The sequence below is a fragment of the Seriola aureovittata genome, chromosome 21 (assembly GCF_021018895.1).
Source record: "Seriola aureovittata isolate HTS-2021-v1 ecotype China chromosome 21, ASM2101889v1, whole genome shotgun sequence".
Classification (NCBI taxonomy): domain Eukaryota; kingdom Metazoa; phylum Chordata; class Actinopteri; order Carangiformes; family Carangidae; genus Seriola; species Seriola aureovittata.
This window is the reverse complement of record NC_079384.1, coordinates 8117566-8144878: the sequence shown is the minus strand read 5'-3', so window position 1 is coordinate 8144878 and position 27313 is coordinate 8117566. Positions and strand designations below refer to the sequence as shown.

General features: G+C 40.9%; 2 protein-coding genes across 8 annotated transcripts; one reads left to right on the top strand and one right to left on the bottom strand.

The window, feature by feature from the left end:
- Window positions 1–21650, top strand: mybpc2b (myosin binding protein Cb). 7 transcript variants are annotated; one of them, XM_056366043.1, is made up of 32 exons: window positions 56–92; window positions 4766–4783; window positions 5305–5328; window positions 6205–6228; window positions 6367–6387; window positions 10617–10640; window positions 12051–12119; window positions 12239–12387; window positions 12519–12636; window positions 12748–12796; window positions 13032–13091; window positions 13215–13384; window positions 13632–13764; window positions 14472–14596; window positions 14746–14851; window positions 15848–16014; window positions 16427–16592; window positions 16701–16807; window positions 16906–16935; window positions 17086–17228; window positions 18045–18204; window positions 18298–18402; window positions 18601–18789; window positions 18911–19045; window positions 19238–19405; window positions 19490–19578; window positions 19819–20014; window positions 20107–20246; window positions 20368–20527; window positions 20659–20795; window positions 21031–21217; window positions 21498–21650. In XM_056366043.1, the coding sequence occupies exons 1-32, from the start codon at window positions 71–73 to the stop codon at window positions 21521–21523; spliced, it is 3417 nt and encodes a 1138-aa protein (XP_056222018.1). In that variant the 5' UTR covers window positions 56–70; the 3' UTR covers window positions 21524–21650. The 7 variants fall into 7 exon arrangements, with proteins under 7 accessions (XP_056222021.1, XP_056222020.1, XP_056222019.1 ...); XM_056366045.1 differs by lacking the exon at window positions 6205–6228 and having other exon boundaries at window positions 30–92; XM_056366044.1 differs by lacking the exon at window positions 10617–10640 and having other exon boundaries at window positions 36–92.
- On the bottom strand, window positions 21225–27313 carry LOC130162808 (testicular acid phosphatase homolog). Its single transcript, XM_056366645.1, has 11 exons — window positions 27206–27313; window positions 26465–26551; window positions 25250–25405; window positions 24945–25043; window positions 23969–24064; window positions 23346–23478; window positions 22969–23051; window positions 22758–22864; window positions 22296–22477; window positions 21926–22066; window positions 21225–21328 (listed from the first exon to the last, which is right to left on the bottom strand). The coding sequence occupies exons 1-10, from the start codon at window positions 27311–27313 to the stop codon at window positions 21957–21959; spliced, it is 1161 nt and encodes a 386-aa protein (XP_056222620.1). The 3' UTR covers window positions 21225–21328; window positions 21926–21956.

Sequence of the window (27313 nt, the reverse complement as noted above, 5' to 3'; positions counted from 1 at the left end):
GAGAAATAAAAGGAATAAGCACCACAAGCCCTCAGTCTTCTTGAAGCAAAGCGAAGACACAGGAATAACCATGCCTGAGCCAGTCCCTGCAGGTATGCAGATACTTTTTGTGAAAGCATAATTCATTGTAAATAGTCTGGAGACTGGGTTTCAGTGCCAGAGTTGATGCTTGAATTTGGTTTGGTTGGAGGTTTTTAATTTGTTACAGTATATTTGCTTGAAATATGTATAATACTCAAAATATTTGAGAATGTTGCAGATATTGAAGCGCTGCAGAAAGTGTAATTTTCAGATTTAGATTTTTATTTTGTAACAATTATTGTATTTTGGTGTTTGTTTGAGATCAATTCATTATGTAGTGCATGCTAAAAAACAATGAGAATGATGATCTGATGAAAAAAAAAATTGATTTTGGCTTTGAAGACAAGATAAGAGTAGGTAAAACATGCCAAGATACAAGCAGATGAAAACATCTAAATGTTGCAGCTAAACAAACCAAATCCTTTAAAATATGATTTAAAAAAAATCTAAGTCTCAATTAATAATTCTGACAATGCTGCTCACTGTTGTCCCGTGTTGCAAATGATTCACTCCTAATGCCTTTTAAAGTGTATTTGCTAAACCAGTAGGTAGGGTGCGCATAATGACAGACATTTTCCCTCATTGCTTCCTTGTTGTCTGTCTATAAAGAATGTTCAAAAGGCCATAAATAATCACATAGTCAGCTGCTATGATATCATCAGGGTCAGTATGTTCATGACATCAGCCCAGAAAGTGCCATCTTATTGAGTAAACTGGAACACTTCCAGACGCAGCAGTGGTAAAGTAACTGCAGCAGGTTCATAAGTGAATAGTGCTGTTGCATGTACGGTGCTGTATGGATGACATGACTTAGTTTACATGTAACTGACCCGTGTCATATACTCTAATGTGGTTAAAAGTAGATCACTGTAGGCACTTTTAATACAACTTTCACACTGTTATCATTAATGCATTGTTATTACATTATTATGACTTTATTCATATTTGTGGAATATTACATGGAAGTTTTTCATGCTTTTTAGCAAAAGCCAACTTCATAGGCGAACGTAAACAGTGAACCTGAAACCTCAGTGCATATATATTTTATATTCTTAAGAAAATATATGTCCTCCCATAAAACTTCACACTCGACTCTTTTGGGTGAACACTACTTTCTCATAAATAGTTGCCTTCTGTCCTTCACCCCTGTGGTGACATCTGTCCACTTTGACCCAGTTTGGATCTAAATCACTGAACTGACAGTAACATAATATAAGGGGCTGTCATAGTGGAAGAGACCGCTGGAGCTGTTACAGGCCAAGACTGTGGGAAGCGTGTTGAGCCTTTCAAACCCCTTCAACTAATTTGTACACCGACTGTCCTGTGTTAGTGAATGTGACAGGATTTGCTCGGGTTGTTTGTGCATTGCTCGTAATGCTGCTTTGCACTATTTTAATTCCTCTTTTCTGCATCTGACCCTGGGCTAATTTTTATTTGAATGATCTAATCTAGGCCGTTTTTATTTTTATCCCAGAAACATAACCAGGCACTACTTCTTTTCACCATATACAGCCACAGAGTTTATCCATGTAATATGGATATGATTCCACTTTGCTTACCGTATGTCTGCACCACCCACTGCTCCTTCATTCCAAGCCAATCTCAACAGCAAAGCTTTGATTACGAAGCTCAGATAACCAGCCACTGTTTCATTTATAACTACAAAATCCTGTGAAACACTGGCAACATTTTCACCCTTAATTTACAGAGTAACAGGACTCATTTTCCTGTAATATTAATTATTTCTGTATTTACACACAAGATGAGTTGAAACATTTTCTGTGCTGCTTCACGCAGCAGCCAAGACCCGCCCCCTGCCAACAGCTAAAAATACCCCTGACCTTTTCCACTTTGTTTTTTTTTCCTCATAAGTTCATAGAGTTTCACACACCCGGGTGGATCAGGTTTTGCTGTAAGCCTTTCACAGGTCCAGCTGAGATAAATCATTATGTAATCTGTCACTTTCATCCAGAAAGTTCCCTCATGGTCAGCAGGCCTGACGCTCCCTCCTGAGAGTGTGATGTAGCCCCAGTGCAGTCAATCAAGCACATGACAGTTTTCTACTCAGTGATTAGGAGCGATCATATGATTCATGGTCGTAATTCCTTTCATCGTCGTGACCTGATGAAACATTATGAGGGCAAGTTGGATCAAAACTGTTCTCGGAAGTTTCTCTGGTTCCCCGATGTAGTTTATCCTCGGCAGGATACGAAAACCGTGACGTGAAATGATGAAGTGATTAATAATCTCTTGGTGAATAGACAATGTTATTTTAAAAATCACTCTTAAAGGCAAAAATCTGTGATTCAAAGTCTAGACAGAGAAGCCCCATCATCAAAAGTCAAAGTCTGGATAAGAAACTGCTGTCACTCCTAGATTGACTGACAGGTCTTGCTAGTTAAAACTCAAACTTTTCAACTGTGAGTGTGAAATACTTCAGTTTTATAAGATCAAAAATATATTTATTTGTGCCTTTAAATTGCAAAGAATATATAGACAGATATGTAGACAGAGTATTTGAGGCTGGTCTACAGTTTTATGGCATTGGTAAATAGGGAGATGGAACTTTGTGTCCATTGAACGAAGCCCACAGCTTCTTTATTGAAAACTGAGACAATACTGCAGATAGAAACGAGATTCTAATCGATTCTTCAAGTGAAATTTCATCAACTTTTACTGTATCAGTGAGTACATATCAAGGATTTAACTTTTGACCTAGAAAGTAGAAATCACAGAAAATTATTGATTACTTTTCAGAAACATTTGTTTTATCGTTTAATCCCTTTGGCACATATTTAGTAGAAATAGTTTAGTGACATTTATGTACATGTTTGCTTATAGCGGATACGAAAGAAACAAGCATTAAATTATGTGTTGCTGAGATATCTTCATAAACTTTGTTGCATGCTGTCTAGAGACACCAAGAGATCCTCTGTGGTTTGATAAGGTCAGGCCACCCAATACTTTTCTTTATGTCTGGGCCATTACACACACAGTAAATCACGCTGTCAGCGGTAAACACAGAGAGGTAAACAAACAGTTAGGTGAAGAACTGCAGTACCTAAACTGACCATGAAAAAAATGCTAAACAAAGATAAAGTACAAACACCAAAAACACGTTAATAACTCATGTTTCCAGAAATAAACTAAAGTGAGGACAAAGATATACAGTATACAGTATATTACCACAGGGAGCGTGTTTTCATACACAAAAATAAGGAGGAAAGTACAAACGGACACAAACAGACCCTGAGGAAATGCCCTTTTTATTTATACAATTACACCCAACAACCATACCTCGCAAAATCATATTAATTATACACCCACCTCAATTCTAACAACGTTGCCAGTATATGAAACCACAGACAGTCTCAGAGGGGAACATTTGAACTGTGAGGAACAGCTGGTCAGAGGTTCATTATCCAGCTTTATCACAAACTTGTTGAAGATGATCAAGATTCTCACCCCCAGTGGATTGACTTAGCAGATGCTACTGCAGATTTACACTCAGTGCAGGTGTTAAACCCTCTCGCAGGGTGTATAAAGTATTAATGCCAAAGACTTTATGTGGTGAGCAGCATCCAGTTTGTATGTCAGCAAATTTTCTCATTTTGTACTGAGAAGGTTATTCTTAGGCTTTCGGCGCTTACAGTACAGAGACATATTGTGGCAGTTACACAAGTTGCCATTGGGGGTGAATGCAGTACATAAATGTCGCTATAGCTTTAAATACAATGCTAGTATTATATCACCTGTTTGCATGAGGATTCAGGTTAGCCCATTCTATGTGAAAGGATAAAGAAAAAATGCACACAACACATTTAACTTCATGATTTTATTTATATATTTCTTCAAAGCCAAGTGAATACAATGTAATTTCATGACACCTATTTTAGCAAGAAATTTATGACAAGCCAGGAGTGAACACTTAAGCAAGCAAGGTCAAGCTGGTTTGGCTATTCAAGGAAACTTAAGAGAACATGGCATGACTTCAGGGAGGTCATAAGACACCATCCCTGGCCTTTTCCAGCAACTGCAGTGACCCCCACCGAGACTCCCGGGGAGTTGGGTATATTATACGCCTCTATTTCAGTTGAGAATTTCCTTTTACCAGATTTAGGCCTCAACAATTACACCCACAGCGCTCCACACTCGAGGGAAAACTGAGCGTCTGTGTTCCTCTGCAGCTCCGCAGAAATGTGTCCTGCCATTCAGAAATGATGAGGTGGCGAATTTATAAAATAAGTGGGTGAGAAAATAAACCTCAAGTCACTGCAATCGAGGTCAAGATATCAGTTCAAATATTTCTCCCAGAGGTCACAGAGCTTAATAGAAATTTTAAACATGGTCATTTTTATAGAATGTATCCTCTTACCTGCTAGGTAGTATTTTAGATTTATAGGCCAAGATTACTAGCTTCACCATGAAAGCAGATATACCCAACACATACATTCCTGAAATAATCATTTTATATAATGCAATCAGTTTCAGACAAACATCCAGCTATATGTTGTAAAATTAAATGCCAAATGTGTTTTAAGATCCATCATCACCTAAATTAATGGGACATCCTAAATTAAATAAACTATATATGTTGATATGTAGTTAATATGACTAATTAGACACAAACACTGTATGTGATGCAAGTTTCTAATCGTTTCCTTGTTCTGTTTCTATTTCTCAGCTAAACCAGAGGGGGAGGGTAAGTCAGCTGCCGCACAACATTTGCCTACTGACCTTTTGTGTGCCTTACATTATCACACAGTGACTCGATAATAGCTCTCACATTTTCACTTTTCACTCACATCTCCAGTCAACTGCCTGTGTCAAGCAAACACAGGCTCTTGACCTCTGAGGATGTGTAATCAGCACGAACCGTCCTCATTGAGGAACTTTACTTTTTGCCCGGATCTTTGTTTACTTCATGTACACCAGCATGCCACTGTATGAGTTTACCTTCATGCATTTTCACTGAGAATGTGTTGTACGGTATATTGAAGCTGTTTACTGTCTTACTGTCTACTATTTACTGTCAAATTATGTAATGACAGTGAGAAAAATGCCTTGGTTTCCACAAAGTCATATTTGAGTGTGGTCATGTGATACCGGTCTGGATTATAATGTGTTACACACTGATACAATCTATTTGCTCAGCTGTTAGAGTGGCTTTTATATTTGGGCTACCATGCTACTGTATCTCTAACAAAATTCCACTAATTTTAGCCCCAAAGGAGCCAGCTGGAGAGGGTGAGGGACAATGACTTTGTTTTTGTTTTGTCTTTTCACTATTTCTATTTTGTGACTTCGAGTGATCTAGTGCACTCACATGGTGTTAATATGTGACATGGTTTGAGTTGAACGAGTGCTGGAAAATGCATTTTGAACTAATCAGCCCCGGTAATTATCTGTACAATACAGAACAAGTGGTTTTGCTATAGATAATAAATTGAGCAATTACCAAGTCAAGAAGATAGGCCTACAAGTCAATCACACGATATGAGACAACGCGAAGCCGCTGAAGGGGGTAATGTAATTATCATGCCACTTTGAATCAGTGTGTTTGCATTCCTCAGCTAGCCTACAGCATGTGTTAGCTCAAACGGCGTCCAGAGTGTGTGGTAATAGACTTCCTCATTGTGTTCCTCATTGTACGTCCTGCACTCTGCACATGTCTGAACTATGTATCACAGCATCATTTTTTCTTTCCGTTTTCTTGTTGTGTTTTAATGTTCTTGTTTTCTTTTTGGTGTTGAAAAAGAAACCCTTTAGTTAACTTTGAGTTCTGGCATGTATACTTTTTGATTGTAAGGAGAAGATCCCTACGAATGAAGCAGAGACACGACATGCCATCTATGTGCGCTTTAATATGAACTGATTGACTGCAACTGGGTGTATTTTCCACAATTGTGAACTCATGTTTCTCACAGTGACCTTTCGGTTTAACATTTACCCTCAGGCATGTAAAGTGTGAGGAAACATCTGCAAGTGCGAATGTGCGAATGTGTTTTGGTTGAGTTTTCCCAGTTGTTGTTTTTGTCTTCGCGAGATTCCCAACTTTGATGTCGTCCGTGTCCCATCATCCTTCTGTTTTCAATCATTTAACCATGATTTTTATTTGCTCAGCCGATCAGCAGCCAGAGGAAGATGGTAGGCACCTCCTTAGCGTCAGGGAATAACAGTCATCTTCTACTGACTTTCTTCTCAGCTTCTTCAATTATGACTTAATACAGTGAATGATTACAGCATATATTGGGACTTGAGCTAATTTTCATTCATTTTCTTTAGATGCACCCCCCCCAGATGCAGGTAAGGCAGAATCCTGAACAGTGAATGCTCTAGTTGAATATGTCCGTCTGTAAAGTCTACTTAATGTATACATGTGCTACACTGTGTGGAACCTGCGACAGTACCTGCATGACTCTTGTATGTTTTATTAAAGATCTTTTCAGGTTGATCTCAGGTGACCTTCAAAAGGTTTTGTACTTTTGTAAAATACATGAATCTATAAGCAAAACCAATGTCTTTCATTCAAGCATAATGAATATGTTAGTGGTTAGGTCAGTGGTTACTGATGCTGCCTTGACATGGATAATAGAATTATACATTTAATGTTGAATGCCTTATGTTGTTTTCCATCATTGTACTGATATATACATATACTGTACAGGTACTGTATATGGTGTGGGTGAATTTTACCTTGGTTTGGTTCTGGTTTTGGTTTGCTGTATGTGCAGCATACGGCTTTGTAATGTACTGTTGTATTTACAAGTACAGTATACTGCTACGTTCTGGTCTCTGTGTCTTTCTATTGTCAGCGGTTTATGTATTTTTATGTGTCCTGTTTATCTGCATATCTACTTCTGCATGCAGTAACCCTGAACATGTCAAAGGCAAAACATTTCCACATACATGGTGGATTAGATTTTGGTGATTTAAAAAAAATCTGATGTGATGGTGCATGATGTTTCTGTTTCACGTTTGTTTATTGGTCTCTGTTGCAACTGTCCTCTTGTGGAACAACTAGCGTTTGCTTCCTAGCTGCTTTCTTTCAGTTTTGTTTGCTTCCTTGTCTGCAACAGATTCAGACGGTGATGGGGATGGTAAGAAAAGAGCGACATTTATATTGACATGTCTCTTTACTTTTGCCCTTCTGAAAGTATGATTTGAGTGTTTATGTTGTGTATGATTTTAGTATTATGTGCTGGTCAAGATGTCACATAATATATGACGTGTTAAGTGGGCGTGGGTCTATTTTATTATTTGAAATCATTTTCATCACTTCAGTTTGGACGGGTTTTGACAATTTCAAATACCAAAATCCACAGTTGTATGTAAACCTTCCTTGGTTAGAGAACAAGGTTCATATTTTGTGACTTCACTTTTACCAAAAAACGAAGTCACACTCATCACAAAGGTTTTAATAGTGTCCCTCAGGCTGATTAATCAAATTGTTTTTAAAAAAATTATATAAATACACAGGGCATTTGATAGTATTCATATCTTTTCTGATCCCATAAAAATCCTTTTCAGAGCTTAAAGCTTCTTGCCACACCTCAGGCCTACAACTCACCAGATCCATGGCTGTGACAAAGAAGAGACAAAGACCTGACTGTATTGGTCCTGTCGTTAGTTTAGCGCATGATGATGATTGGCACATTCACCTGCTCTGTTCACCATCGCTGGTATGTGTTGATGCCGGCAGACAACTCACTCTCAAAAGATGCTGTTTATGTTCTTTCAGCAATTCAGAATTTATTTCTCCATGTGAGGAGTGCTGCCCGTTCCATCTGTGACCTATGATACCAGCTCTCTTTTGCTTCTGTCCCTCTGGCAATTTAAACAATGAGAATGAAAACACAGCTGTGCCTCATGTGTAACAGTCATCGTGGAAACAATGGCAGCTGTTGCTAACATCAACTGATGTGATGACACTTTTATCGTTGCTTCTCAACTTAACACGAAGCTGCAGTAGGAAAATGCAAGGAGAGCTCAAGTTGTTCAAGAAATCTTAGTCAGCACATCAAGCTCGATGCCTTCAAACTGTACAGGTTCCGTATTCAGGTTCATGTCTCAGCCTTTATCGGATGCTTAAAGGCCTGTAGGTTGTCTACTCTATATTCTTACTCTTGCACTTTGGTTGTGTATCACAGCCATCAGCGTGATTCATAAGTCAACACTCAAGTTTACAAGTGAAATTCAAGAGCTGTTATTCATGTTTCAAAGCTGCCGCTGTCTGCCATGGTCTTTCAGGGGCAAAGCTACCAGGGTGATAAGTTGGATGTCGACTCTATTTGGCCTGACTAGGAGTTGATTGGATGGAGAAAATGCTATCGAAGTGCCAAGGCTTCAGGGAGTTGAAAGCTGATATTTCCTTGTGCTGCCCTTTAAATGTATTGGAAATATCCTGCTGTGCCTGATGGGGTAGCACAGACATCTCCCACTTATCGCACTTCTGGGATAAGGAAGGACACCTGGGTGAGCGTAACCAATGACTTTTGTGCCAGCTGAGTAGTCCATAATTGTTTATGCAGTGCACATTATCACATGTTGTGTGCTCTGTAGGTCTCTATGGTGACTTAACCACATAGCCTGGCCAAAGTGTCTGCCATGGTTACTTCCTTTTTTGGCTATTTGGCCAGTGTGGTGAGACATGGCTTATGGACTTGGGGGTATGCAGATGAGAAGTGGATAGCCACAGACTCTTCCAATGGTGGCTTTGTATCCTCACAACAAGGCTGCTATCTTGGGGAAATTGGCTGCTGAGCTGAAATTTGCCCTGAAATATGGCCTGCAGAGCCAAGCGAGGGGTCAAACAGCGAAGTGAGGTCATTAAATGTTAACTTTGGTTACTGCAATAAATTCCTTGGGGAATGGGTCCTGTGCTGCCAGTTGTACCATCGCTGGGTATCTCCTCTTAGCATTTATGAGTGCACAGCTCATCATCCTTCCAGCCTGTCATGAATGCCCATCGGTGTATGTGGCACTCGGCGAGCTCATCCCGGATGTGCCATCAGTTGATGAAAAAGGGATCAGTAAGGGCAAACTGCACAACAGAAACAACTCGAGGTCGTTACTATCCGGCCATGTGCCCGCTACAGTGGGAACACCAGTTCTCTTGAACGTCCACCATCTGTCCACAAATAAGCTATGTTTAGCACAATGCTACTTTAACATAGTGAAGTCATTTGCTTTTCATGTGGTAGCATGGCTAGCAAGCTAAGTTCAGACAGCAGCTGAGAGACGTTCAGATGGAAACCTGAGGATATGGACTTTTCTTTGGTCAAAACTCAGCCTAGTTCTGATGCCAGAATATCCATATCCAATTTTAGTCTATGGGAACAGAGCTATACTGCAACATGGCAAATCTGCCATTTACCTTAGTTTTGTAAAACCATGTTTTTTTCCATTAACACTTACTGGAGAAGAAAAAGCTTTGAGTTATTAAGAAGAGATTTAGTGCAAAACAAAGTGCCTCATGGGTTTATCAGCTTCATAAACATTGAAAAGAAGCTTGCGTCAGACAAAAAACAGTTTCAGAAAAAATATGTAGCACCCACAAATGCCCAAAACGAAAAAATGAAGATACAGTCATTGTCTCCTTACTACTGAGATATAATTTGATTACAAAGATTCATATGCATAGTGTGTAGGAGAACCTTTTGACTTTACACACAGTCGCCATTGGTTTTGGTTTGATTTTTCATGTCTACTATTTGTTTGACCCCCCCCAGGACCTAACTCCAGAGTTGGTATTTCATTACACTGAGTTTGATATCAGTGTCTATGAGAGTGGAACTTCTGTGTGGGAAGTGTTTATCATACCAAGGCTGTTTAAAGCCATACCCATGGGGGTATAGTGTGTGGGGGATTATCATCACTTGGCCAACCACAGACTGTTTTGGTGCATTTGCACCAGTATTGCTTATGAACGCTAGCAGGAAGTTGCTGCCAATTTCTTAAAAGAAACCTTTTGAATGTTATAAGAGCAAAAAGTGCAGAATGCCTAGAGTTGAATTAGTCTCTTAGGAAGGTATCTTAGGAAGGAAATGCAACATACTTTGGTACAAATTATAATATTCATGACACGTCAATGCTCTAAACAAAAAAAATTATCAACAGGTTACACTTCAGTGGTTTATTTCGGCGGCCTGGGGTGCACATGCTCTGTATGGGCTAAAGTAATTGCCTCCTTTGTGAGAAGCAGTCTTGCAAGATCAGTCCAAAAGAAGTAATCAAAGTAATTTCAAACAATAATTTATCTGAAGTTTGGTGATTAAAAGTGCAGTAATCAACACATTTGATCACTTTCTGTTTTGATTGATAACTGTCATGATCTTACCTTCACAAGCAAAAATTCAGCTGTGATTGCATTTCACTGTGTGGTGTATTAATGTAATAATTCTACAGAATAATCATTCTGTAATTGCTGTTCATTTGCCTTGTTTTACCTCATGGATTTGCACTGACTTATGGTACAGTATAACACCGGATTGTTATACTTCCATATGTTAAACTGGGGTATTTGTTTTTCCCAGCTCAGACAAACCATGCAGAGGAGGGTAAGGGTGAATTGAAGGCACAGTGCTGGACTGTGGCAATCCACTGCATGCAAATGTGACGTTATGAAATGCAGATGTATGCATCCTAAGTGTTGCTATGTGTTAATCAGATATCATGCCCGTGAAGATGTCATATTTCTGTGAGTGGTTCTGGTGGTATACGATTGGTATATAGTTGATTAATAAATGGATTGGATTTATTTGGGCCAAGTATAAACTTTTTTTTTGAATATATATAAAACAAACAGGAACTTGAGCTGTATAGTATGACTTAACACTGCAAAATGTGTATTGGTTACAGATTTGTACCTTGAATGCTAAGTCTTTGATATTTGTAGAAAGCACTGATGTATGGAGATCAACAGATGCTCTTGCTAAAAGTTTTATACTTAGCACAGTGAGCGTTCATTAACACATTCTGGCCCTTCTAATTGGTAATGATATTTTGCAAGAGAGATTAAATATCACTGGAACTTCTGCTTGCATGTATACACGAAACACATCCTCGCTGCCCTCTGGTCCTTGAATGTGTTTTGAGCTGAGAACACAGTTCAACTGAGTCTTTTCCCCTCTTCCATGTGAACAACTCACAAAGTAAAAAAAATAAATAAATGAGTGACTTAGACTTTTATCTGTTATGACTGGGGGAAGAGAAACCCCATCGCTGCTCTGGCAATGAATAAGAGAAAACAACAGTTTCAATAAATGTCGAAAGCACAGCACAGTAAATGTCCTGTTGCCTTTAGCAGTGGCAGTGCTGAGAAATCATAATGAAATCATTTGTCCTCTACTTCTGTTGCTATTTTTTTTAACCTTTAACAACCAACAAAACAATAGCACATAAATATTACTTATCAGTAGTGACAATTTGATCACGATGTTAGACTGATGAAGTTAATTGTGCTGAAAATCAAATGTAAAACTGTAAAAAGTAATTACATTCATGATAAGTAAGATGAATACATTCATTAAGAAAACAAGCAAACATTGTAATTATACAACTGCTTCTGATATATAGTTGTGATATAAATTTATGCTAATTTGTGATTTGATTGAAGGTTAATTAATTATAACTTGGAGCTGTGCAAGTAACTGTGACAAGGTTTTTTTTTGTCAGTATGTTGTGAATGTTTGCAGGAAATGTAGATCTTCTGCATTTTAGTCCTCTTAGCTAAAATGCTGCTGATTTATTATTTTGTGGTTGTAATGTTTCACATGTTACTGTATGTGCACAGCCTGTGTGCACAGGTGTGATTCTGTTCATAAAAACGTCCACGCATTGCACCCTGTCCCTTGCACTTCAGTTTGTTGCACACTGTGGATGCTGTCAATGTCATGTAAAGGGCTGAATCCATCAAGATTTCAAAATCATCAGATGAAGTGAACTAATTTCTCTCTCCTTCTTTTCAGAGCCTGGGTCGACTGAGCTCACTGGGCTTTTCCTCGAGAAGCCTCCGGAGAATGTGGTCGCTCTCACAGGTTAGTGGCGTGAATAGAATGGATGTATAATTGTCAAGACAAGACAGGAAGTGATATAGCAATCCACAAAGTGTAACCTGGTGAAGTCATATGAGTCCATTGTTGTTTGCGAATGGCAGGATCGGATGTGACTTTCATAGCCAAGGTTGACTCGACCAGCCTGACAAGAAAACCCACCATGAAATGGCTGAAAGGAAAGTGGCTGGACCTTGGCAGCAAGGCTGGAAAACATATGCAGTTCAAAGAAACTTATGACAGAAATACTAAGGTTTGTGTGTGTGTGTATATATGAGAGAGAGAGAGAAGGAGAGAGAGAGAGAGACCTGTGTGATCGGATCCTCTTCTTACAAACATAATAAGATAACTAAGAAGTAATTAGGTAATATTTTCTCCTCCAAGATCTATACTTATGAAATGAAGATCATCAAAGTGGTTGCTGGGGATGCTGGCGGCTACAGGTGTGAGGTGACGTCAAAAGACAAGTGTGACAGCTCCACCTTTGAGATTTCTGTTGAGGGTGAGTGAAAGCGGACTCTGGCCCACTGAGCCTGACATACATTCCATACATGCTGATGTTTTGATCCGACCCAGCCCTGATTTGCGTTCTCGGCAACTTCTCTTGTTACAGCCGCACACCAGGAGGAGCATGAGGATATTCTGTCTGCCTTCAAGAGAGCGTAAGTGCATTGGGATTTGTGATTCCGCCTGTGTCAGTAGTCTATGTGCGCATGGGTAAATACACAAGAGGGAAAATGCATACGTAGATTATTTATAGTATATCCCAGTGTGTGTGTGAAAGTGTCTTTCAGCACATGCAGTATATCACAGCATAGTAAATTTAATATTGTGCTATTTCAGAAGATATGCCTGACCTCCGTTACAGTGTAGGTATTTCTGTTTCCATACGCACAGGGATGCTGGAGAGGATGAGGGAGATCTGGATTTCAGTGCTCTGCTTAAAGCCACCAAGAGGTGACAAGCTACATGTTATTTGGTTTGATTATCAAGCACACAGTATGATTGTGTCCTTCAAAAACACCCCTTATTGCTTCTCCAGTCCTATTTGCAAATATACCTCTTTTTGTTGACTGACAGGAAGAAGAAACCTCAGAAAGTGGAACCAGACATAGATGTGTGGGAATTGCTTAAGAATGCTGATCCAAGCCAGTATGAGAAAATCGCCTTTGACTATGGCATCACTGACCTGAGGGGCATGCTGAAACGTCTGAAAAAGATGAAAAAGGTCGAGCCCAAGCATAGCGAGGGTAAGTCGAGTCAGGTGAGGGGTAGAGGGAGGGGAAGACGTCGAGCAGCATTTGAAATATGAAGGAAATGAACTGGGAGGTGAGATTTTACCTCAGGGGAGGAGGAGAGGGAGAGAGACAGCAGGAAAAAGAAGCAAGCGAGAGGAAAGGCCTCACTACACTGGACAGAGAAAATAATAGAAGGAAGGTTTTCATGGACTAATGAGTTGTTAATTCTCCATTTTTCCCTTTTTGTGTGCGACCCCAGCTTTCCTGACGAGGCTTGACTCTTGCTACTCCGTGGAAAAGGGCAAGAGGATTGTCCTGAAATGTGAGGTGGTTGATCCCAATACCCAGGTGAAATGGTTGAAGAATGGCCAGGAGATCAAACCCTCAGCCAAGTACATGTCTTAAGCACACACACACACAAACACACACATACACACACACACACACACACACACACACACACACACACACACACACACACACACACACACACACACACACACACACACACACACACACAAAACAAGCCCCATGCAGGATGTTTGCCTAATGAGACAGCAGTGTTTGGCTGTATCATATTAATCATCAAGCTCAGATGGACTTGATGGGCAGTGCTTTAAAATATCGAGTTAAAATTATCTCTGCCACAAAGCCATACTCTGAAACGATGCTGCCATCAACACGTTTTATTTTTAGGTGCTGTCATGAGAAGCCTCACCGTGGGTTTAGAAATCTGCACTGCCATGACATCTTATGCCCCATCTGGACTAATGCAGATACATTCCCAGGACAAAGACGTCCATTTCTACATTTAAAGGTCTTAATGTGAAAAGAAACGAAAACCAGATGAAACCAGATGAAAACTGAAATGCAGAAACTGGGTCTGTTAGACAAAATTCCAGTCTTTAAAAATGAATGACAAAACCATATATTGTTGAACTTTAAATTAAACGTCAAAGGTTTGTTAGAAATAGATATTAGATATAGATTTATAGATTATTTTGAAAGGCATTTGTACTGAAACCTAGCTTGATAAAGGGGCTCTGTTTGACCTGTAGACTGTATGGTTTGACATTCAATCTGTCTGTCACTTTTCAAGGTATGTCATGGAGGCAAGCGGGAATGTCAGAACACTTACTATCAATAAGACGACCCTGGCTGATGATGCTGCATATGAGTGTGTGGTTGGCGACGACAAGTGTTTCACAGAGGTGTTCGTCAAAGGTGCTCCGTCTCTTTTATTTTCTTCTTTTTTTTTTGTTTTCCCCCCGACAGTTTATCAGCAGTAAAAATCTGATATTACAGCAAAGAGTCATTTTCATTCAGTTTCTGCTGAATTCATGAATTTTACTGTCTCCCACTGCTCCACCCAGAGCCCCCTGTGACCATCACCAAGCTGATGGATGACTATCATGTGGTTGTGGGAGAGAGAGTGGAGTTTGAGATCGAGGTGTCGGAGGAGGGTGCCCACGTCATGTGGTCAGTAAATATCACACAGTACTTAGCATAATAGGATCAACCTAGCTTGAATCTTCAGGATGTGGCTTTAATCTCTGCCAGAACACAATGAAACCGTTTCCTGTTCGTCAAACCGGAGAGAGTCTGTCTTACAGTAGTATGTTGTATGTAGTTACTGAGCTGATACAAATCAGATTAAAAAAATGTAATGTATGCTGCAGCTCTCTGTTTCTTATCTGATGTGCTGTGTGCATCATGCATTTGACTATCATAAGATTTAATCACTTGGCTCCTTGTATTGAAATGAGACAGCATCTACATACATAATTATATGCATCAACCTGCTCTTAAAAACTACCACTGTTGTAAGAGCCATAATTGATTTGTACTTGTATGCTATACATCAGCTGCAGTAGACAGACTTATGTTTCTTGTAAAATCAAATCAAACTTAAATGCATTATCTCCTAAGGAGATCTGGAACATGTTAAATTGATTCTGAAGACTTGCTCTGAATGCTGAGTAGCTTGGAAAGTCTTCTATCAACAAAAGAATTAAACATTTTATTTCTTTGATGTTCTTTGCATTTGTTTTTATGTGGTATTGATATTCTTTTAATTGAGAGTGAGGTGTCTTCCTTTCAATGTGCCTTTAACAAGTATAAATCAAGGTCGGAAGAAATAAACGAATATCAGTTAGTATGTGCTAGGAGCAATCAATGCAAAGCAAAATAAGGGCTGAATTGATTCTCAAAGGTGATGTGTGTGTAGGATATTATTTCATGGATAGACACAGACCATCTTTTCTTTAGCACAGAATTTATTTTTATAATTCTTCATTGACGAATGCAAAGCCCATTCATTTTTCCCAAAGCAATTTTTAGCACTCACTGAGTGGCGGAAATATGAATGTGGCTGGTAAATTCACATCAGACACAGGCTTACTGTTCTGATTTGGTATGAAATATTTAGCAGTGACATCTTTCAAAGAGAGACGCTCATTTTATATTCATTCCCAGGTTCTTTGAGGATATAGAGCTTCACAGAGACAAAGATACCAAGTATCGCTTCAAGAAGGATGGAAAGAAGCACACACTCGTCATCCAGGAGGCTACTCTGGATGACATCGGAATGTACCACGCCTGGACAAATGGAGGGCACACCAAAGGAGAGCTGGAAGTGGAAGGTACCACTGGAAAAAATATAATCATCTCATTCATCTTTTATTTCCTTTTTGACCAATTGTGGAGTTTATATAAATAAGAATAATAATAATAAGGAATGTGCTTATTTTAGATACGTTTGTTAAAAAGAAAATACTAATCAAAGATGTTACACCAGTGTAGAGGTTGTATTTTAAATTTACTAAATTTAGTCCAGGTTTTCTGTCATCTAAGTGTACGCTGCTCAGTGAGGATGCAGCTGAATTAACTGCTGGCCCAAGGGCTTAACGCCTCTCTTTGTAAACAAGCTAACAGCTCATGGCAGTGGGTGGCAGGATGTTACCATCATGAACCTTATCCTCCCTCTCCCTCTACCTTCACTCACTCTGTGTCCTGCCTGAACCGTTCTCCTGTGGTTTCCAATGTCTGATTCAGAGAAAGAACTGGAGGTGTTGCAGGACATTGCTGATCTGACAGTGAAGGCAACAGACCAGGCCATGTTCAAGTGCGAGGTGTCTGATGAGAAGGTCACCGGAAAGTGGTTCAAAGATGGAGTGGAGGTCTTGCCAAGTGACCGCATCAAAATGTCTCACATTGGAAGGTACAAAGAAAAGATACATACAGGCTTTAGAAATTCAATATTAGGACACCTTTAATTCCTGAGGCACATGTTTTCCCCTCGTCATATCCTCTCTGTTGCTTGTTTCAGGTTTCACCGGCTGACTATTGATGATGTGAAACCAGACGATGCTGGAGACTACACATTTATTCCTGATGGATACGCTCTGTCACTTTCTGCCAAGCTCAACTTCTTGGGTGAGAAAGACAGAATGATTACAACGGAGCTATTGCAGATGCATTAATCATCAGCAGCCTGCATAATATTGTCAACTTCTTTTCTTCTCTCAAAACAGAAATTAAGATCGACTATGTGCCTAGACAAGGTAAGTAGCCTTAGATTACCTCAGTTTACAAATAATTAAAAACTTTTTAATCTAGTGTATAGTTCATATCATAAGTCTCTCTTTCTCTCTCTCTCTCTCTCTCTCTCTCTCTCTCTTTCTCTCTCTGTTTGTATGTCATACCTTAACCAGATCCTCCAAAGATCCACCTGGACACCACTGGAAACATGGTCTCCCAAAACACGATCATCGTGGTGGCGGGCAACAAGCTCCGACTGGATGTGGAGATCACAGGAGAACCAGCACCCACTGTTGTCTGGTCAAAAGGAGATAAAGTAAGGATGTGATTAGGGTCACTACACAGTATATCACATAGTGATCAATTACTCAATATGTTTATGTTTAACACAGGAATGCCACGTAAATAATTTGGATTTCATAACTTGCCATGAGTGTGCGCAAACATTTAGGTCCAGTCGTCCAGAGGACAAAACTTTGCTAACACAACAGCCAACTTGAACTTGAAAGAGGGAAACCATGTCAAAACATGTCCAGGCAACTTTGCCATTTATTTATCACCATGGCATCCATGACCATGGAAGGTCAGCAGGCTGTCTAGTCAACCTGTCACTGCAGTGTGCCTGTTGTTTCTTTTTTTTTTTTCTGAGTTCTGTTCTCACTGTCTCTTCTCCCTCTTTGTCTCTTTCACTGGGCTCCAGTTAAATGCTACCTCACAAGATTTGAACCAACCACTGGGAATTTTCTGTGCCCACAGGCAGTTAAGAGCACAGTGGTACAAGAAAAAAAGACTGTTCCTGATGTTTTCGGTCCAAGAGCCAAAGTGCTCTTTTTTAATGGAAGCAGGATATGACCGTTCCCCTGTGGGACTGCTTCTTATTTTACACTAATATCACACTTTAGCAGCCCAAGTGCTGCCAGTGTCACCCTATTGTCACCCTATTGTCACCTCTATTGGCCCATAAGTGCCCTTCTGCTTGGCCCAAGTGTCTGCCACTCTGGAATAACAGGAGAAGGAATTCACCCTAAATCTCTTTGTTTCTTATAAACCTATTAACCCAGGGCTATTTGAACCAAATTGGTGTGCTGTGAAAATTCACATTTCGAAGCCACGACAATTTCCTGTTTGTTAGGCAATCACAGAGACTGAAGGGCGTGTAAGAGTGGAGGCCAGGAAGGACCTGAGCTGCTTCGTCATAGAGGGGGCAGAGAGGGAAGATGAGGGCAACTACAACATCTGTGTCACCAACCCCGTTGGAGAGGACAAGGCCGTGCTGTTTGTGAAGATTGTGGGTAGGTGAAGATTTTACAATGAAATATCAGCAGGTTTTTCTCTATTTCAAACTTTTCTGATGTATGTTAAAACTGATTGAAATCTTATTTTAGATGTGCCTGACCCTCCTAAGCATGTCAAATGCATATCAGTGGGAGAGGACTGCGCCACCATGACTTGGGAGCCTCCTAAATTTGATGGCGGTGTAGTAGTTAAAGGTAAATAATGGATTTTTTTTTCTCTCCACTTCTTTATACTTATCTCTACAAATTGTAGCATACGCAACATATATTACATCTCTCTCTCTCTCTCTATATATATATATATATATATATATATATATATATAAATTTAAGAATTTTGTCTTGAATTATTATTCTTCCGTCTTTATGGTCTCTGTGTTTTTACACCATCAGGTTATCTCATGGAGAGGAAGAAGAAAGGTTCTTCCAGATGGACAAAGCTCAACTTTGATGTATATGAATCGACTACATATGAGGCTAAGAGGATGATTGAGGGCGTATTCTATGAGATGAGGGTTTTCGCTGTCAACAGCATCGGCATGTCTCAGCCCAGTAACAGCTCCAAACCCTTCATGCCCATTGGTACGTCTCACAGCCTTCTTTACTTTCTCTTTCTCAGCTTCTCCCTGTCCCTCCCCTCCCTATGTGTATCACCCGCTCTCAGTCAGTGAGTCTCTTGAGTCTCTCTTTCTGTCACCTTCAGCCCCAACTAGCGAGCCATCGCGCCTGACAGTGCATGACGTGACAGACAGCACATGCAGCCTGAAGTGGCTCGCCCCAGAGAAGATTGGAGCCGGAGGCCTGGATGGCTACACTATTGAATACTGCAAGGAAGGAGGTGATAAGACCTCACATCACGCTTACGATATAATAATACCAACATTCACGGACAATTTAAAACCATTTAAAACCATATAATACAGTTACAATGAAAATACATAATACCAGAACAAAAACAAAACAAAAATAAGTTACAAGATTCAAATCCCACTCACTGCCAGTTACTGCATTTAATTCTATTTTATTGTAGACACGGAGTGGGTGGTGGCAAACAAGGAGCTTTGTGAGAGACAGGGATACACCGTGCGTGGCCTCCCCGTGGGAGAAAAGCTCAACTTCAGGGTGGTGGCAGTAAACATCGCTGGACGCAGTCTTCCTGCTACGCTGGGACAGCCCGTCACTATCCGAGAGATCGTTGGTGAGTCAGTACTTCTTTTTGTTTTTTCATTATTTTCATTCATTCGTTTTTCCTATTTTAATGGGATGTCTGTTTCTGCTTTAGAACATCCAAAAATCCGCCTTCCTCGCAACCTGAGAACAAAGTACATCAGGAAAGTGGGAGAAAAGATCAACCTGACCATCCCCTTCCAGGTTAGCAAGCCTGTCTTAACTCACTACTACTAAAATACATTTAAAGAATACATTCACCAAATATTTTTTTCCAGTGTTTCTTTAAACTGTAAATAGAAAGAGTTACTGTCATCATTATCGTCATCCATCACTAGAAAACAAAACCGTTTTTTGAGATGAAGTAAATATCACATCTTTGACAAAACAACTTGGAGCAAATCAGCAGTGTTCTTAGCAAAGGTTCATGCTTTTGTCTCATAGGGTAAGCCACGCCCCGTCGCAACCTGGTACAAAGACGGCCAACCCCTTGACCCCAAGATGGTCAACGTCCGTAACTCAAACGTGGACACCATCCTCTTCATTCGCCATGCGGAGAGAGAGCACTCCGGAACATATGAGCTGGTTCTCCAGATTGAGAACTTGGAGGACAGAGCCACCGTCCACATCAGGATCGTTGGTACGGAGCGGTCAGGGCGCCCGATGACTTAGAAAAATACAAATTCACCCGGAATGTACTAATATATGACACTGATGTTTAATTCCAAACAGACAAGCCCGGGCCTCCTCAGAATTTAAGGGTGACAGATGTCTGGGGCTTCAATGCCGCACTGGAGTGGGACCCCCCGAAAGATGATGGCAACACTGAGATTACTGGATACACCATCCAGAAGGCAGACCTGAAGACCAAGGTGAGAGAGGGAGATCACCCCCCACAGTCACCTGCCAAAATTTTGATTATTCTGTATGCGCAACTCGTGGTCTTTAAGTTTTTAACATAATAACATCACTTTTTTTTCTCTCTCTCTGCAGGAATGGTTCACCGTTTATGAACATAACAGACGGCCAAACTGCACAGCTTCAGATCTGATCATGGGCAATGAATACCAGTTCCGTGTCTACAGTGAAAACCTCTGCGGCCGGAGCGATGAGCCACGCTTCAGCAAGAACACGGCTGCCATTGCCAAGACAGGTGTGACCGTGTGTGCGCATGTGCGTGTGTGCGTATACATAGTACATGTGGGTGTGTGTGTGTGTTTGTGTGTGTGAGCCACCTTTCTGCTCTGATTTACTGGGGTTGACTAAGTTTACTCTTCTCAATAGGCCTGGAAATGAAAGAAAACCCCTACAAGGAGAAAGACATGAACTGTGTGCCCAAGTTTACTCAGCCCTTGGTTGACAGATCTGTAGTGGCCGGGTACAGCACTGCCATCAGCTGCTCCGTCAAAGGCTTCCCCAAGGTAAATGTGCTTGTTAAAATAGCCTGTGGTGCCTGATTCACAGGAGGAGGCTGACAGTGCCACTTGTTATGAGCAAATCAAGATCTGACGTCTGCTGTAAGACGCACAGAGCTCCTTACTGTAGCCGTTTTATCTGCAGCCTGACATAAAGCACAAAAAAGAAAACACAACATCTGATTTATTAGACATTTTATTGGACCTGATTTTTTATTAATTTGACTTTTCCATATCTTAGCCTAAGATTATCTGGATGAAGAACAAAATGATCATCGGTGAGGATCCCAAGTACTTGATGCAGAACAACCAAGGAGTGCTGACCCTCAACATTCGTAAGCCAAGCACCTTCGACGGAGGCAAATACTCCTGCATGGCTGTCAATGAGCTGGGCAAGGATGAAGTGGAGTGTAAGCTGGACGTCCGAGGTGAGGACAGAGGCGCAGAGAGGGCTGCACGGGTGGGAGGCGGGTGGAAGGGGAGGGATGGAGGAGGAGGAGGAGCTGACTCGACTTTGTAATTTGAGTGCTCTCAAGTCTCTGCTGAACACAGATGATTATTAGATGCTTATTTTTGATTATGTAATAGACAATCAAGGCTAAAAGTTGATGATTTTCATGAAAAAGACACTTTGATTCTTTCCAAAATATAAAACATGACTTATTTCAATAAAACCTAACATTCATCTTCTGTCCCTTTGTTCCACAGTGATCACAAACCCGGACAAGAAGTGAGAAACCGAACAGCAAAGAATGTGAAATAATATGAACCAAACAGTGAATGAACAGTGAATGTTACTATGTAGAGTTCACACTGTCAAGAGTGAAACAAATAAAATTTAGTGATGCCAGCTGTAAATAATTGTTTTGTCTTGAATACATTTTATTTTCATGTTAAATTCTTTCCACAAAAAATCTAGTCCAAGCATACTTCGTAGTAGCAGAAGGAAAAGAGCTCACAATCCTCCCACACACACACACACACACACACACACACACACACACACACACACACACACACACACACACACACACACACACACACACACACACAGACAACCAGCAACCAGTCAGGATCTGAATTATCAAAATACATGGCACATTATTATTAGAGCTGTTTCCACAGCTGAGAAAAACCTTTTAGTATTTTCGGCGCCAGTCTCCTGCATTACACCTCCCTGGAGTAGTGGCCTCTCCTCCTGTGGATTGCCACTCCTATGCTGAGCAACAGCGCCACTGCCAGGAGACCCACGGCCACTGCAAGAGCTGTTATGACACCTGTGGGAGATGACAAACCCTGTTTAGGTACATGTGAATATGGAACACTTGGATGATTTCCAAAAAGCCCTGATATTTTTAAATCAGACGGTCTGTGCTGAAAATCCCCCACACCGGTCCCCAAAGTGAATACAGGAATAAACATAATGCAGTGAAGCGTTAGCATTGCTAAAATATGTGTTGAAATAGGAGCAATGAGAATATATATATAAAAAAAAATCTTCCTCACCTGTGCCTGACCATTTTGTCCTGAACCCGCACTCAACCTCCCAGTCCTCTGCAACCACGTCCCGCAGCAGCTCACTGAACAAGGACAAAGGGCAGGGGTTCAGCCCGTTGCATCCTGGCACAGGGTTGGGATAGGGTTCACGCCAGGAGTCGTTGCGGTAATACAAATCCACTGAATAGGACCTAGGGAATTATTAGGATGAATACAATGAGATGACACACAATTATGGTAAGTGTTATGTAAATTTGGTTTGTCTCATGAGCTAATTTGGCTATTGCAGTCCTGGATCTCTGCCAGGTTTTCATCGAATTGAAAAGGAAAACAAAAATGTGCTTGAACGGTTTGGTGGAATGCAGTTTTTCTCAACGTTTGGTGGTGTGATTTGGCTAACTGACCTAGATAGTGTACTGAAATATGCAAAGAAAAGAGCGCACAAAGTGACATTAGAAAGGAAGTCATTACCCATCATACTCCTGGTAGAACTCAAAGAGCTGACAGGCAGCGTAAGGAGGAAGAAGGCCGTTGTACACGTCCAGAGCCGCCTGGAGGGTGATGAGTGTCGAGTCATGCTGGAATGAGAAACAAACATCACAGCACTAAAGAGATGAGCAGATACAGTATGTGAAACAGATTATACAAGTGTTTACTCTGTGTGGCTAAATGCTGAACTTACAGCTGAGTACATAATGAATTTAAGAGGGCTCCCTTGTTCTACAGCCCTGGAGAAATTCCTCAGGATGGCGTTCAGTAGGACCCCTGGTAAATTAACACAGTGTCAACAGTGCAAATGCAATTTTCCCAGATATCAACACAATCCTTTTGACCTTGTTGAGCATCTTGTCTTAGCACTGTAATCATCTATGTCATTAGCTCATATGTGCTAATACGCTTTTTGAGAAACCCGACCCAACACTTTACACTGTCTGAGGCATAAACAAGCCTCAGCCAGCAGTCACAACATCAGATACACAGAGAGTGTTTTTTGCTCTAATAACATTTTTGTCACAACAGTGCCTTTTTAAATGAATCGCCTCTGATTTGAATCCCCACCTCCCGAGAGCCGGGCCTTCTCTTTCCTCTTGTGGCTGAGGATGCTGTACATGACCTCAAAGGATGCAATCCTCTTCAGGGTGTCCAGAACGTCTTGGGTGGCCCAGCGTGGGAGAGTCAAGTTATGGATCCTCTGCGCAAAAGAGAATTACATTCATTACCCTGCATCACGCTAATAATCACATTAAATCACATTACACAACACATGAATCACAACAGCCGGTTTAAATGGCTGTATTTCATCGTTTCTATTATCCCAGCTATTTTTAGCCGCGGACTGAAGATAACAGATGCTCATTTTGCAAGTGTGAATGAGCGTATTCAACCTGGCCTAGAATCCACCCATCTCATAATGCTTTAATTATCATTTCAATATGTTGTCCTATTCATGTCTTACTGTATGTACAAAAATGATTTCCCCCACACACCCACTGCCTCCCCATCCCTCTGCAGATGTGTCGAAGAAAGCTCTGTTCCCTCTTTCTCTTTGACTCTCTCTGCTCTGCAGCTGCTGTTTGTATCAGTAATCGAAGCATTTGTAAACTGCAGAATGCAGGTAGTACACAGGCGCCATTGTGTTTTATGTGTGTGGTTATATGCTTGCTGTGAAATATCAAATATACCTGACAGGTGAGAGTGTCATAGACCCTCCATATTTTTTTGCCAACCAGTTTGGACACAGGGTAGCCAGTGTGGTTGGAGAGTCCCTCCACAAAATACTGCATGGTGAAGAAAAGAAAAAAGAACAAAGGATGAAGCTGCAGTGAAGAGAACACTTTAATCACCATTTTTATGAATAGTATTAAAATTTAGGGGGGGGGGGGTGTTTTTGCAGGTGCACTGATAAAATATCTCTTATTTGGTGTTTGCGATTCAGATTTCCACACATTAATATAGTTTACTCACTGTTGTAAGTTTAACCTTTATTCAGACAAACATAATAAAAAAAAACATTTTGGTTCTTGCATGTAACTTGCAGGTACCGTGACTCCAGCAGAGGGTGTTAAAATTCAGTCCAGGAGACCTCATCCTGATCTCCAACACCACCTTAACAGGCGGCACGTGGGACTCTGTTTAATTAAAACCTTTTCATTGTAATTCTTAATCTAATTCAATCCAGCCGTTAATTAGTGTCTCCGAGAATGTGAGAGAAATTGCACTGTGCAGCTTTTTGTAGGAACTGGAGTCACCGTGCCTGAGAAAAATCACTGAGAGGACATGATGTCCACAGCATAAGTAACACGTCCACTGGAGGTGCTGATAACATTGGCACCAACAACTGTGAAGTATACATTCCACTGTTTTTACAAAAATGTGCATTTCACAGTGTCTGTCGATCTACAAATGGAGACACGGAGGAGCAGAGAAGATGCAGCTGAGGTGAGGAAAAGTATTATTCACAGCAACTTTGATTATATAATTCTGATGATATAAAACAACTGAGTTACAAGCACGTTTTCAGTGGTTAACAGGCACATGACTCACAGAAAAGCGATGTTTAACACAAACTGTGCTGTGAGCAGAGCGTTCACGTCATCGAACAGATGCTGAGAATGAGCTTCTGTACAGTGACTGTATCCTTTCTGTTATGTGTCTTACCTGGTGAGCCCTCAGGAACCTCTGGTAAGGCTCACTCTCAAAAGTCTCCGTCATCAGCGCTCTGAACCTTGGACAGTCTTTGCCTGGAGACTTCAACAGCTTGAAAATATCAGAAACAACAGCACGACATCAGTGGAAATGATGCACATTTACTGCAGGTACTGCAATTCCTCTGGGCACAATTCTGTGTTCATTTCACACTTTAAAAGCTGAGAAGAGAGACTCAAATTAACTTGTACAAGTTTCTCTTCGGCTGTGTACAGCTGCCGTGTGAAAGGAAATATTTATATGGCTCAGCAGCCCACCTTATCCTGAGCCCTGGGGATGGTGTGCACTGGAATAGGCCGCCACAGTAACTGGGGCATGATGGGAGGCGGGCGTCTGGTTGGGGGAAACATCCCAGCGAGGCAGGACTGGGCACTCATCAGAGTGCGGTCGTAGTCAGTGCTCCGAACATATAACTGTTAGAAACATGGAGGGAATATGGTGTTAAAATGCATACACATGCTGGTACCACACTGTCACTGATACCACTGCGGGACACGCGGGCTAAAAAGGGGTTGTATCTGCACTTGGAATGTGGAAATGCACATAATTTAGTTTCTATTTTTATTTAATAAAGATGCAAAATGAATGCACCAAGCAAAGCTGAAGTGTATCATGAGTGAGCTGTATTTATCCCAAGTTAACTGAGGTATTCCCTTAACATGAGGAGGAGGGGAGTCAGAAAAGATCCAAATGGATGAGAGAAGAAGGGGGAAAACATCCGTCTTGCTGTGATCTCTTCTGACATCAGCCTTCGCTCGTCTATATCTCTCTGTCACCCTGTGTCAGGTTTTTGCACACAGTAAATCACACTGATAAGGTTGGATGTTCCTGTGATGCCGAGAATGCTTATTCCCCCCCTCCCCTCCTTTTGTCAAATTAAAACAGACATGGCAGTGCAGGGAAATGCACGGTACAAGTTGACTGAGACTTAGGCGACAAATGGCCAATGACAGACACTGAGAAGAGTTGTTATTTTTGTGGTAATAGCATGTTATTTAAGAGAGGGAGAAAAGAACTGAATGCGAGGATGGAAAGGGAAGGGGGATGGGGCAGGGGGAGAGAGAGTCAAAGAAAAGAAAAGACAGGAAAAGAAAGAAGAAAGCGGAAATCCTGTCTTTGTAATGACAGTGTGCTGAGCATGCAGCCCAGGGGCATACTGTACCAACATGCTGCCATCTGTACTGTACATGGAACAAGATTACCCAACATGTTCAGCATATTACAAGGCCATTCCAGTGATATCACCACTATGAGTCATGTTCATTAACTTAGTGCGTTTACAGGCGTTACAGAGTGTTGCTGGCCACACATGAACTTGATTTCACATGTTGGGCTGAGGGGACGCATGACAACAGGATCGGGTGACACTGAAGCGCACAGGCTCACAGGGGAGTTCAGCTAATAAAGGCCAGAGCAAAAATAAATAAATAAATAAAAATCACACACACATATGCACACGCAAATACACTTGCCTCTTTATTGTCGTAGTCTTCACTGAGAAAGTTTCCATAGCGCCTCCTCAGAAACCTGCCCAGCTCAAACTGTTGTTTCATGCCCAGCTGAAAGGAAAATTGTTATCACTGTAAATTTTTTTTATAAAGTCTGACCTTTGTACTGAAGAGATTTGGCAGATTTAAGGTTCGATTCAACTTATTTACATAGAATAACAAATTTCACCCCAACCGCAGGGCTTCCAAGAGCCCGAAATAATAAGTCCACTCACTGTAAACTGGCTTTTACCTGAGAGCTGAACAATGTCACAGTAGAAAGGAGTTTCATTAAAACTGTACAACAAGATTTTCTTCCATGTCAAGACTTGTTAGAAACTGATTTTAAAACATAGCTAAAGGAATATACTGCAGTTTTAGACACCACAGAAGAGCTCAACACAAAAGCAGCTCATGTCTTCATTTTTCTTATTCTGTAAGTGGCCTTCTGTAAGTCAAATTTGATATAAATTTAGATTTTTATTTTAGATTTTTTTCAGACTATGGACTGGTGACCTGTTCAGTGCGTCACGTCAGAGTAATGCTGGAATAGGCAGTACTCCAGCCCCCCATGAGCCTATACAGGATACGTGGGCATAGGAAAATAAATAAATTGATGGATTTTAAACATTACGCATCTAAAAGTTCTTTGTATTAACTTGATTTGTTTGCCAAATCTTGTTTGACAAAATAATAATTACACATCCACAAAGTAACACTCAGTACCTCGGTCAACTGCCCGAAGCCCTGAGCCCACACGTCCTCCCCATGAGGATCCCTGGGATATGACTCAATGGGCGATCGATCCCCATGTCGGAACACCTTAAAAGTCAT

Bases quoted from the DNA above. Each gene is read 5' to 3' on its own strand.
- LOC130162808 (XM_056366645.1), bottom strand. From the start codon at position 27,313: ATGACTTTTAAGGTGTTCCGACATGGGGATCGATCGCCCATTGAGTCA. The intron at 25,044-25,249 runs GTGGGCTGCTGA...GATATTTTCAAG, and splicing joins TCCCCAGGGCTCAGGATAAG to CTGTTGAAGTCTCCAGGCAA. The intron at 22,865-22,968 runs GTAAGTTCAGCA...TTCTCATTCCAG, and splicing joins AATTCATTATGTACTCAGCT to CATGACTCGACACTCATCAC.
- mybpc2b (XM_056366043.1), top strand. From the start codon at position 71: ATGCCTGAGCCAGTCCCTGCAG. The intron at 16,015-16,426 runs GTACCACTGGAA...TGTCTGATTCAG, and splicing joins AGGAGAGCTGGAAGTGGAAG to AGAAAGAACTGGAGGTGTTG. The intron at 20,528-20,658 runs GTGTGACCGTGT...TCTTCTCAATAG, and splicing joins GGCTGCCATTGCCAAGACAG to GCCTGGAAATGAAAGAAAAC.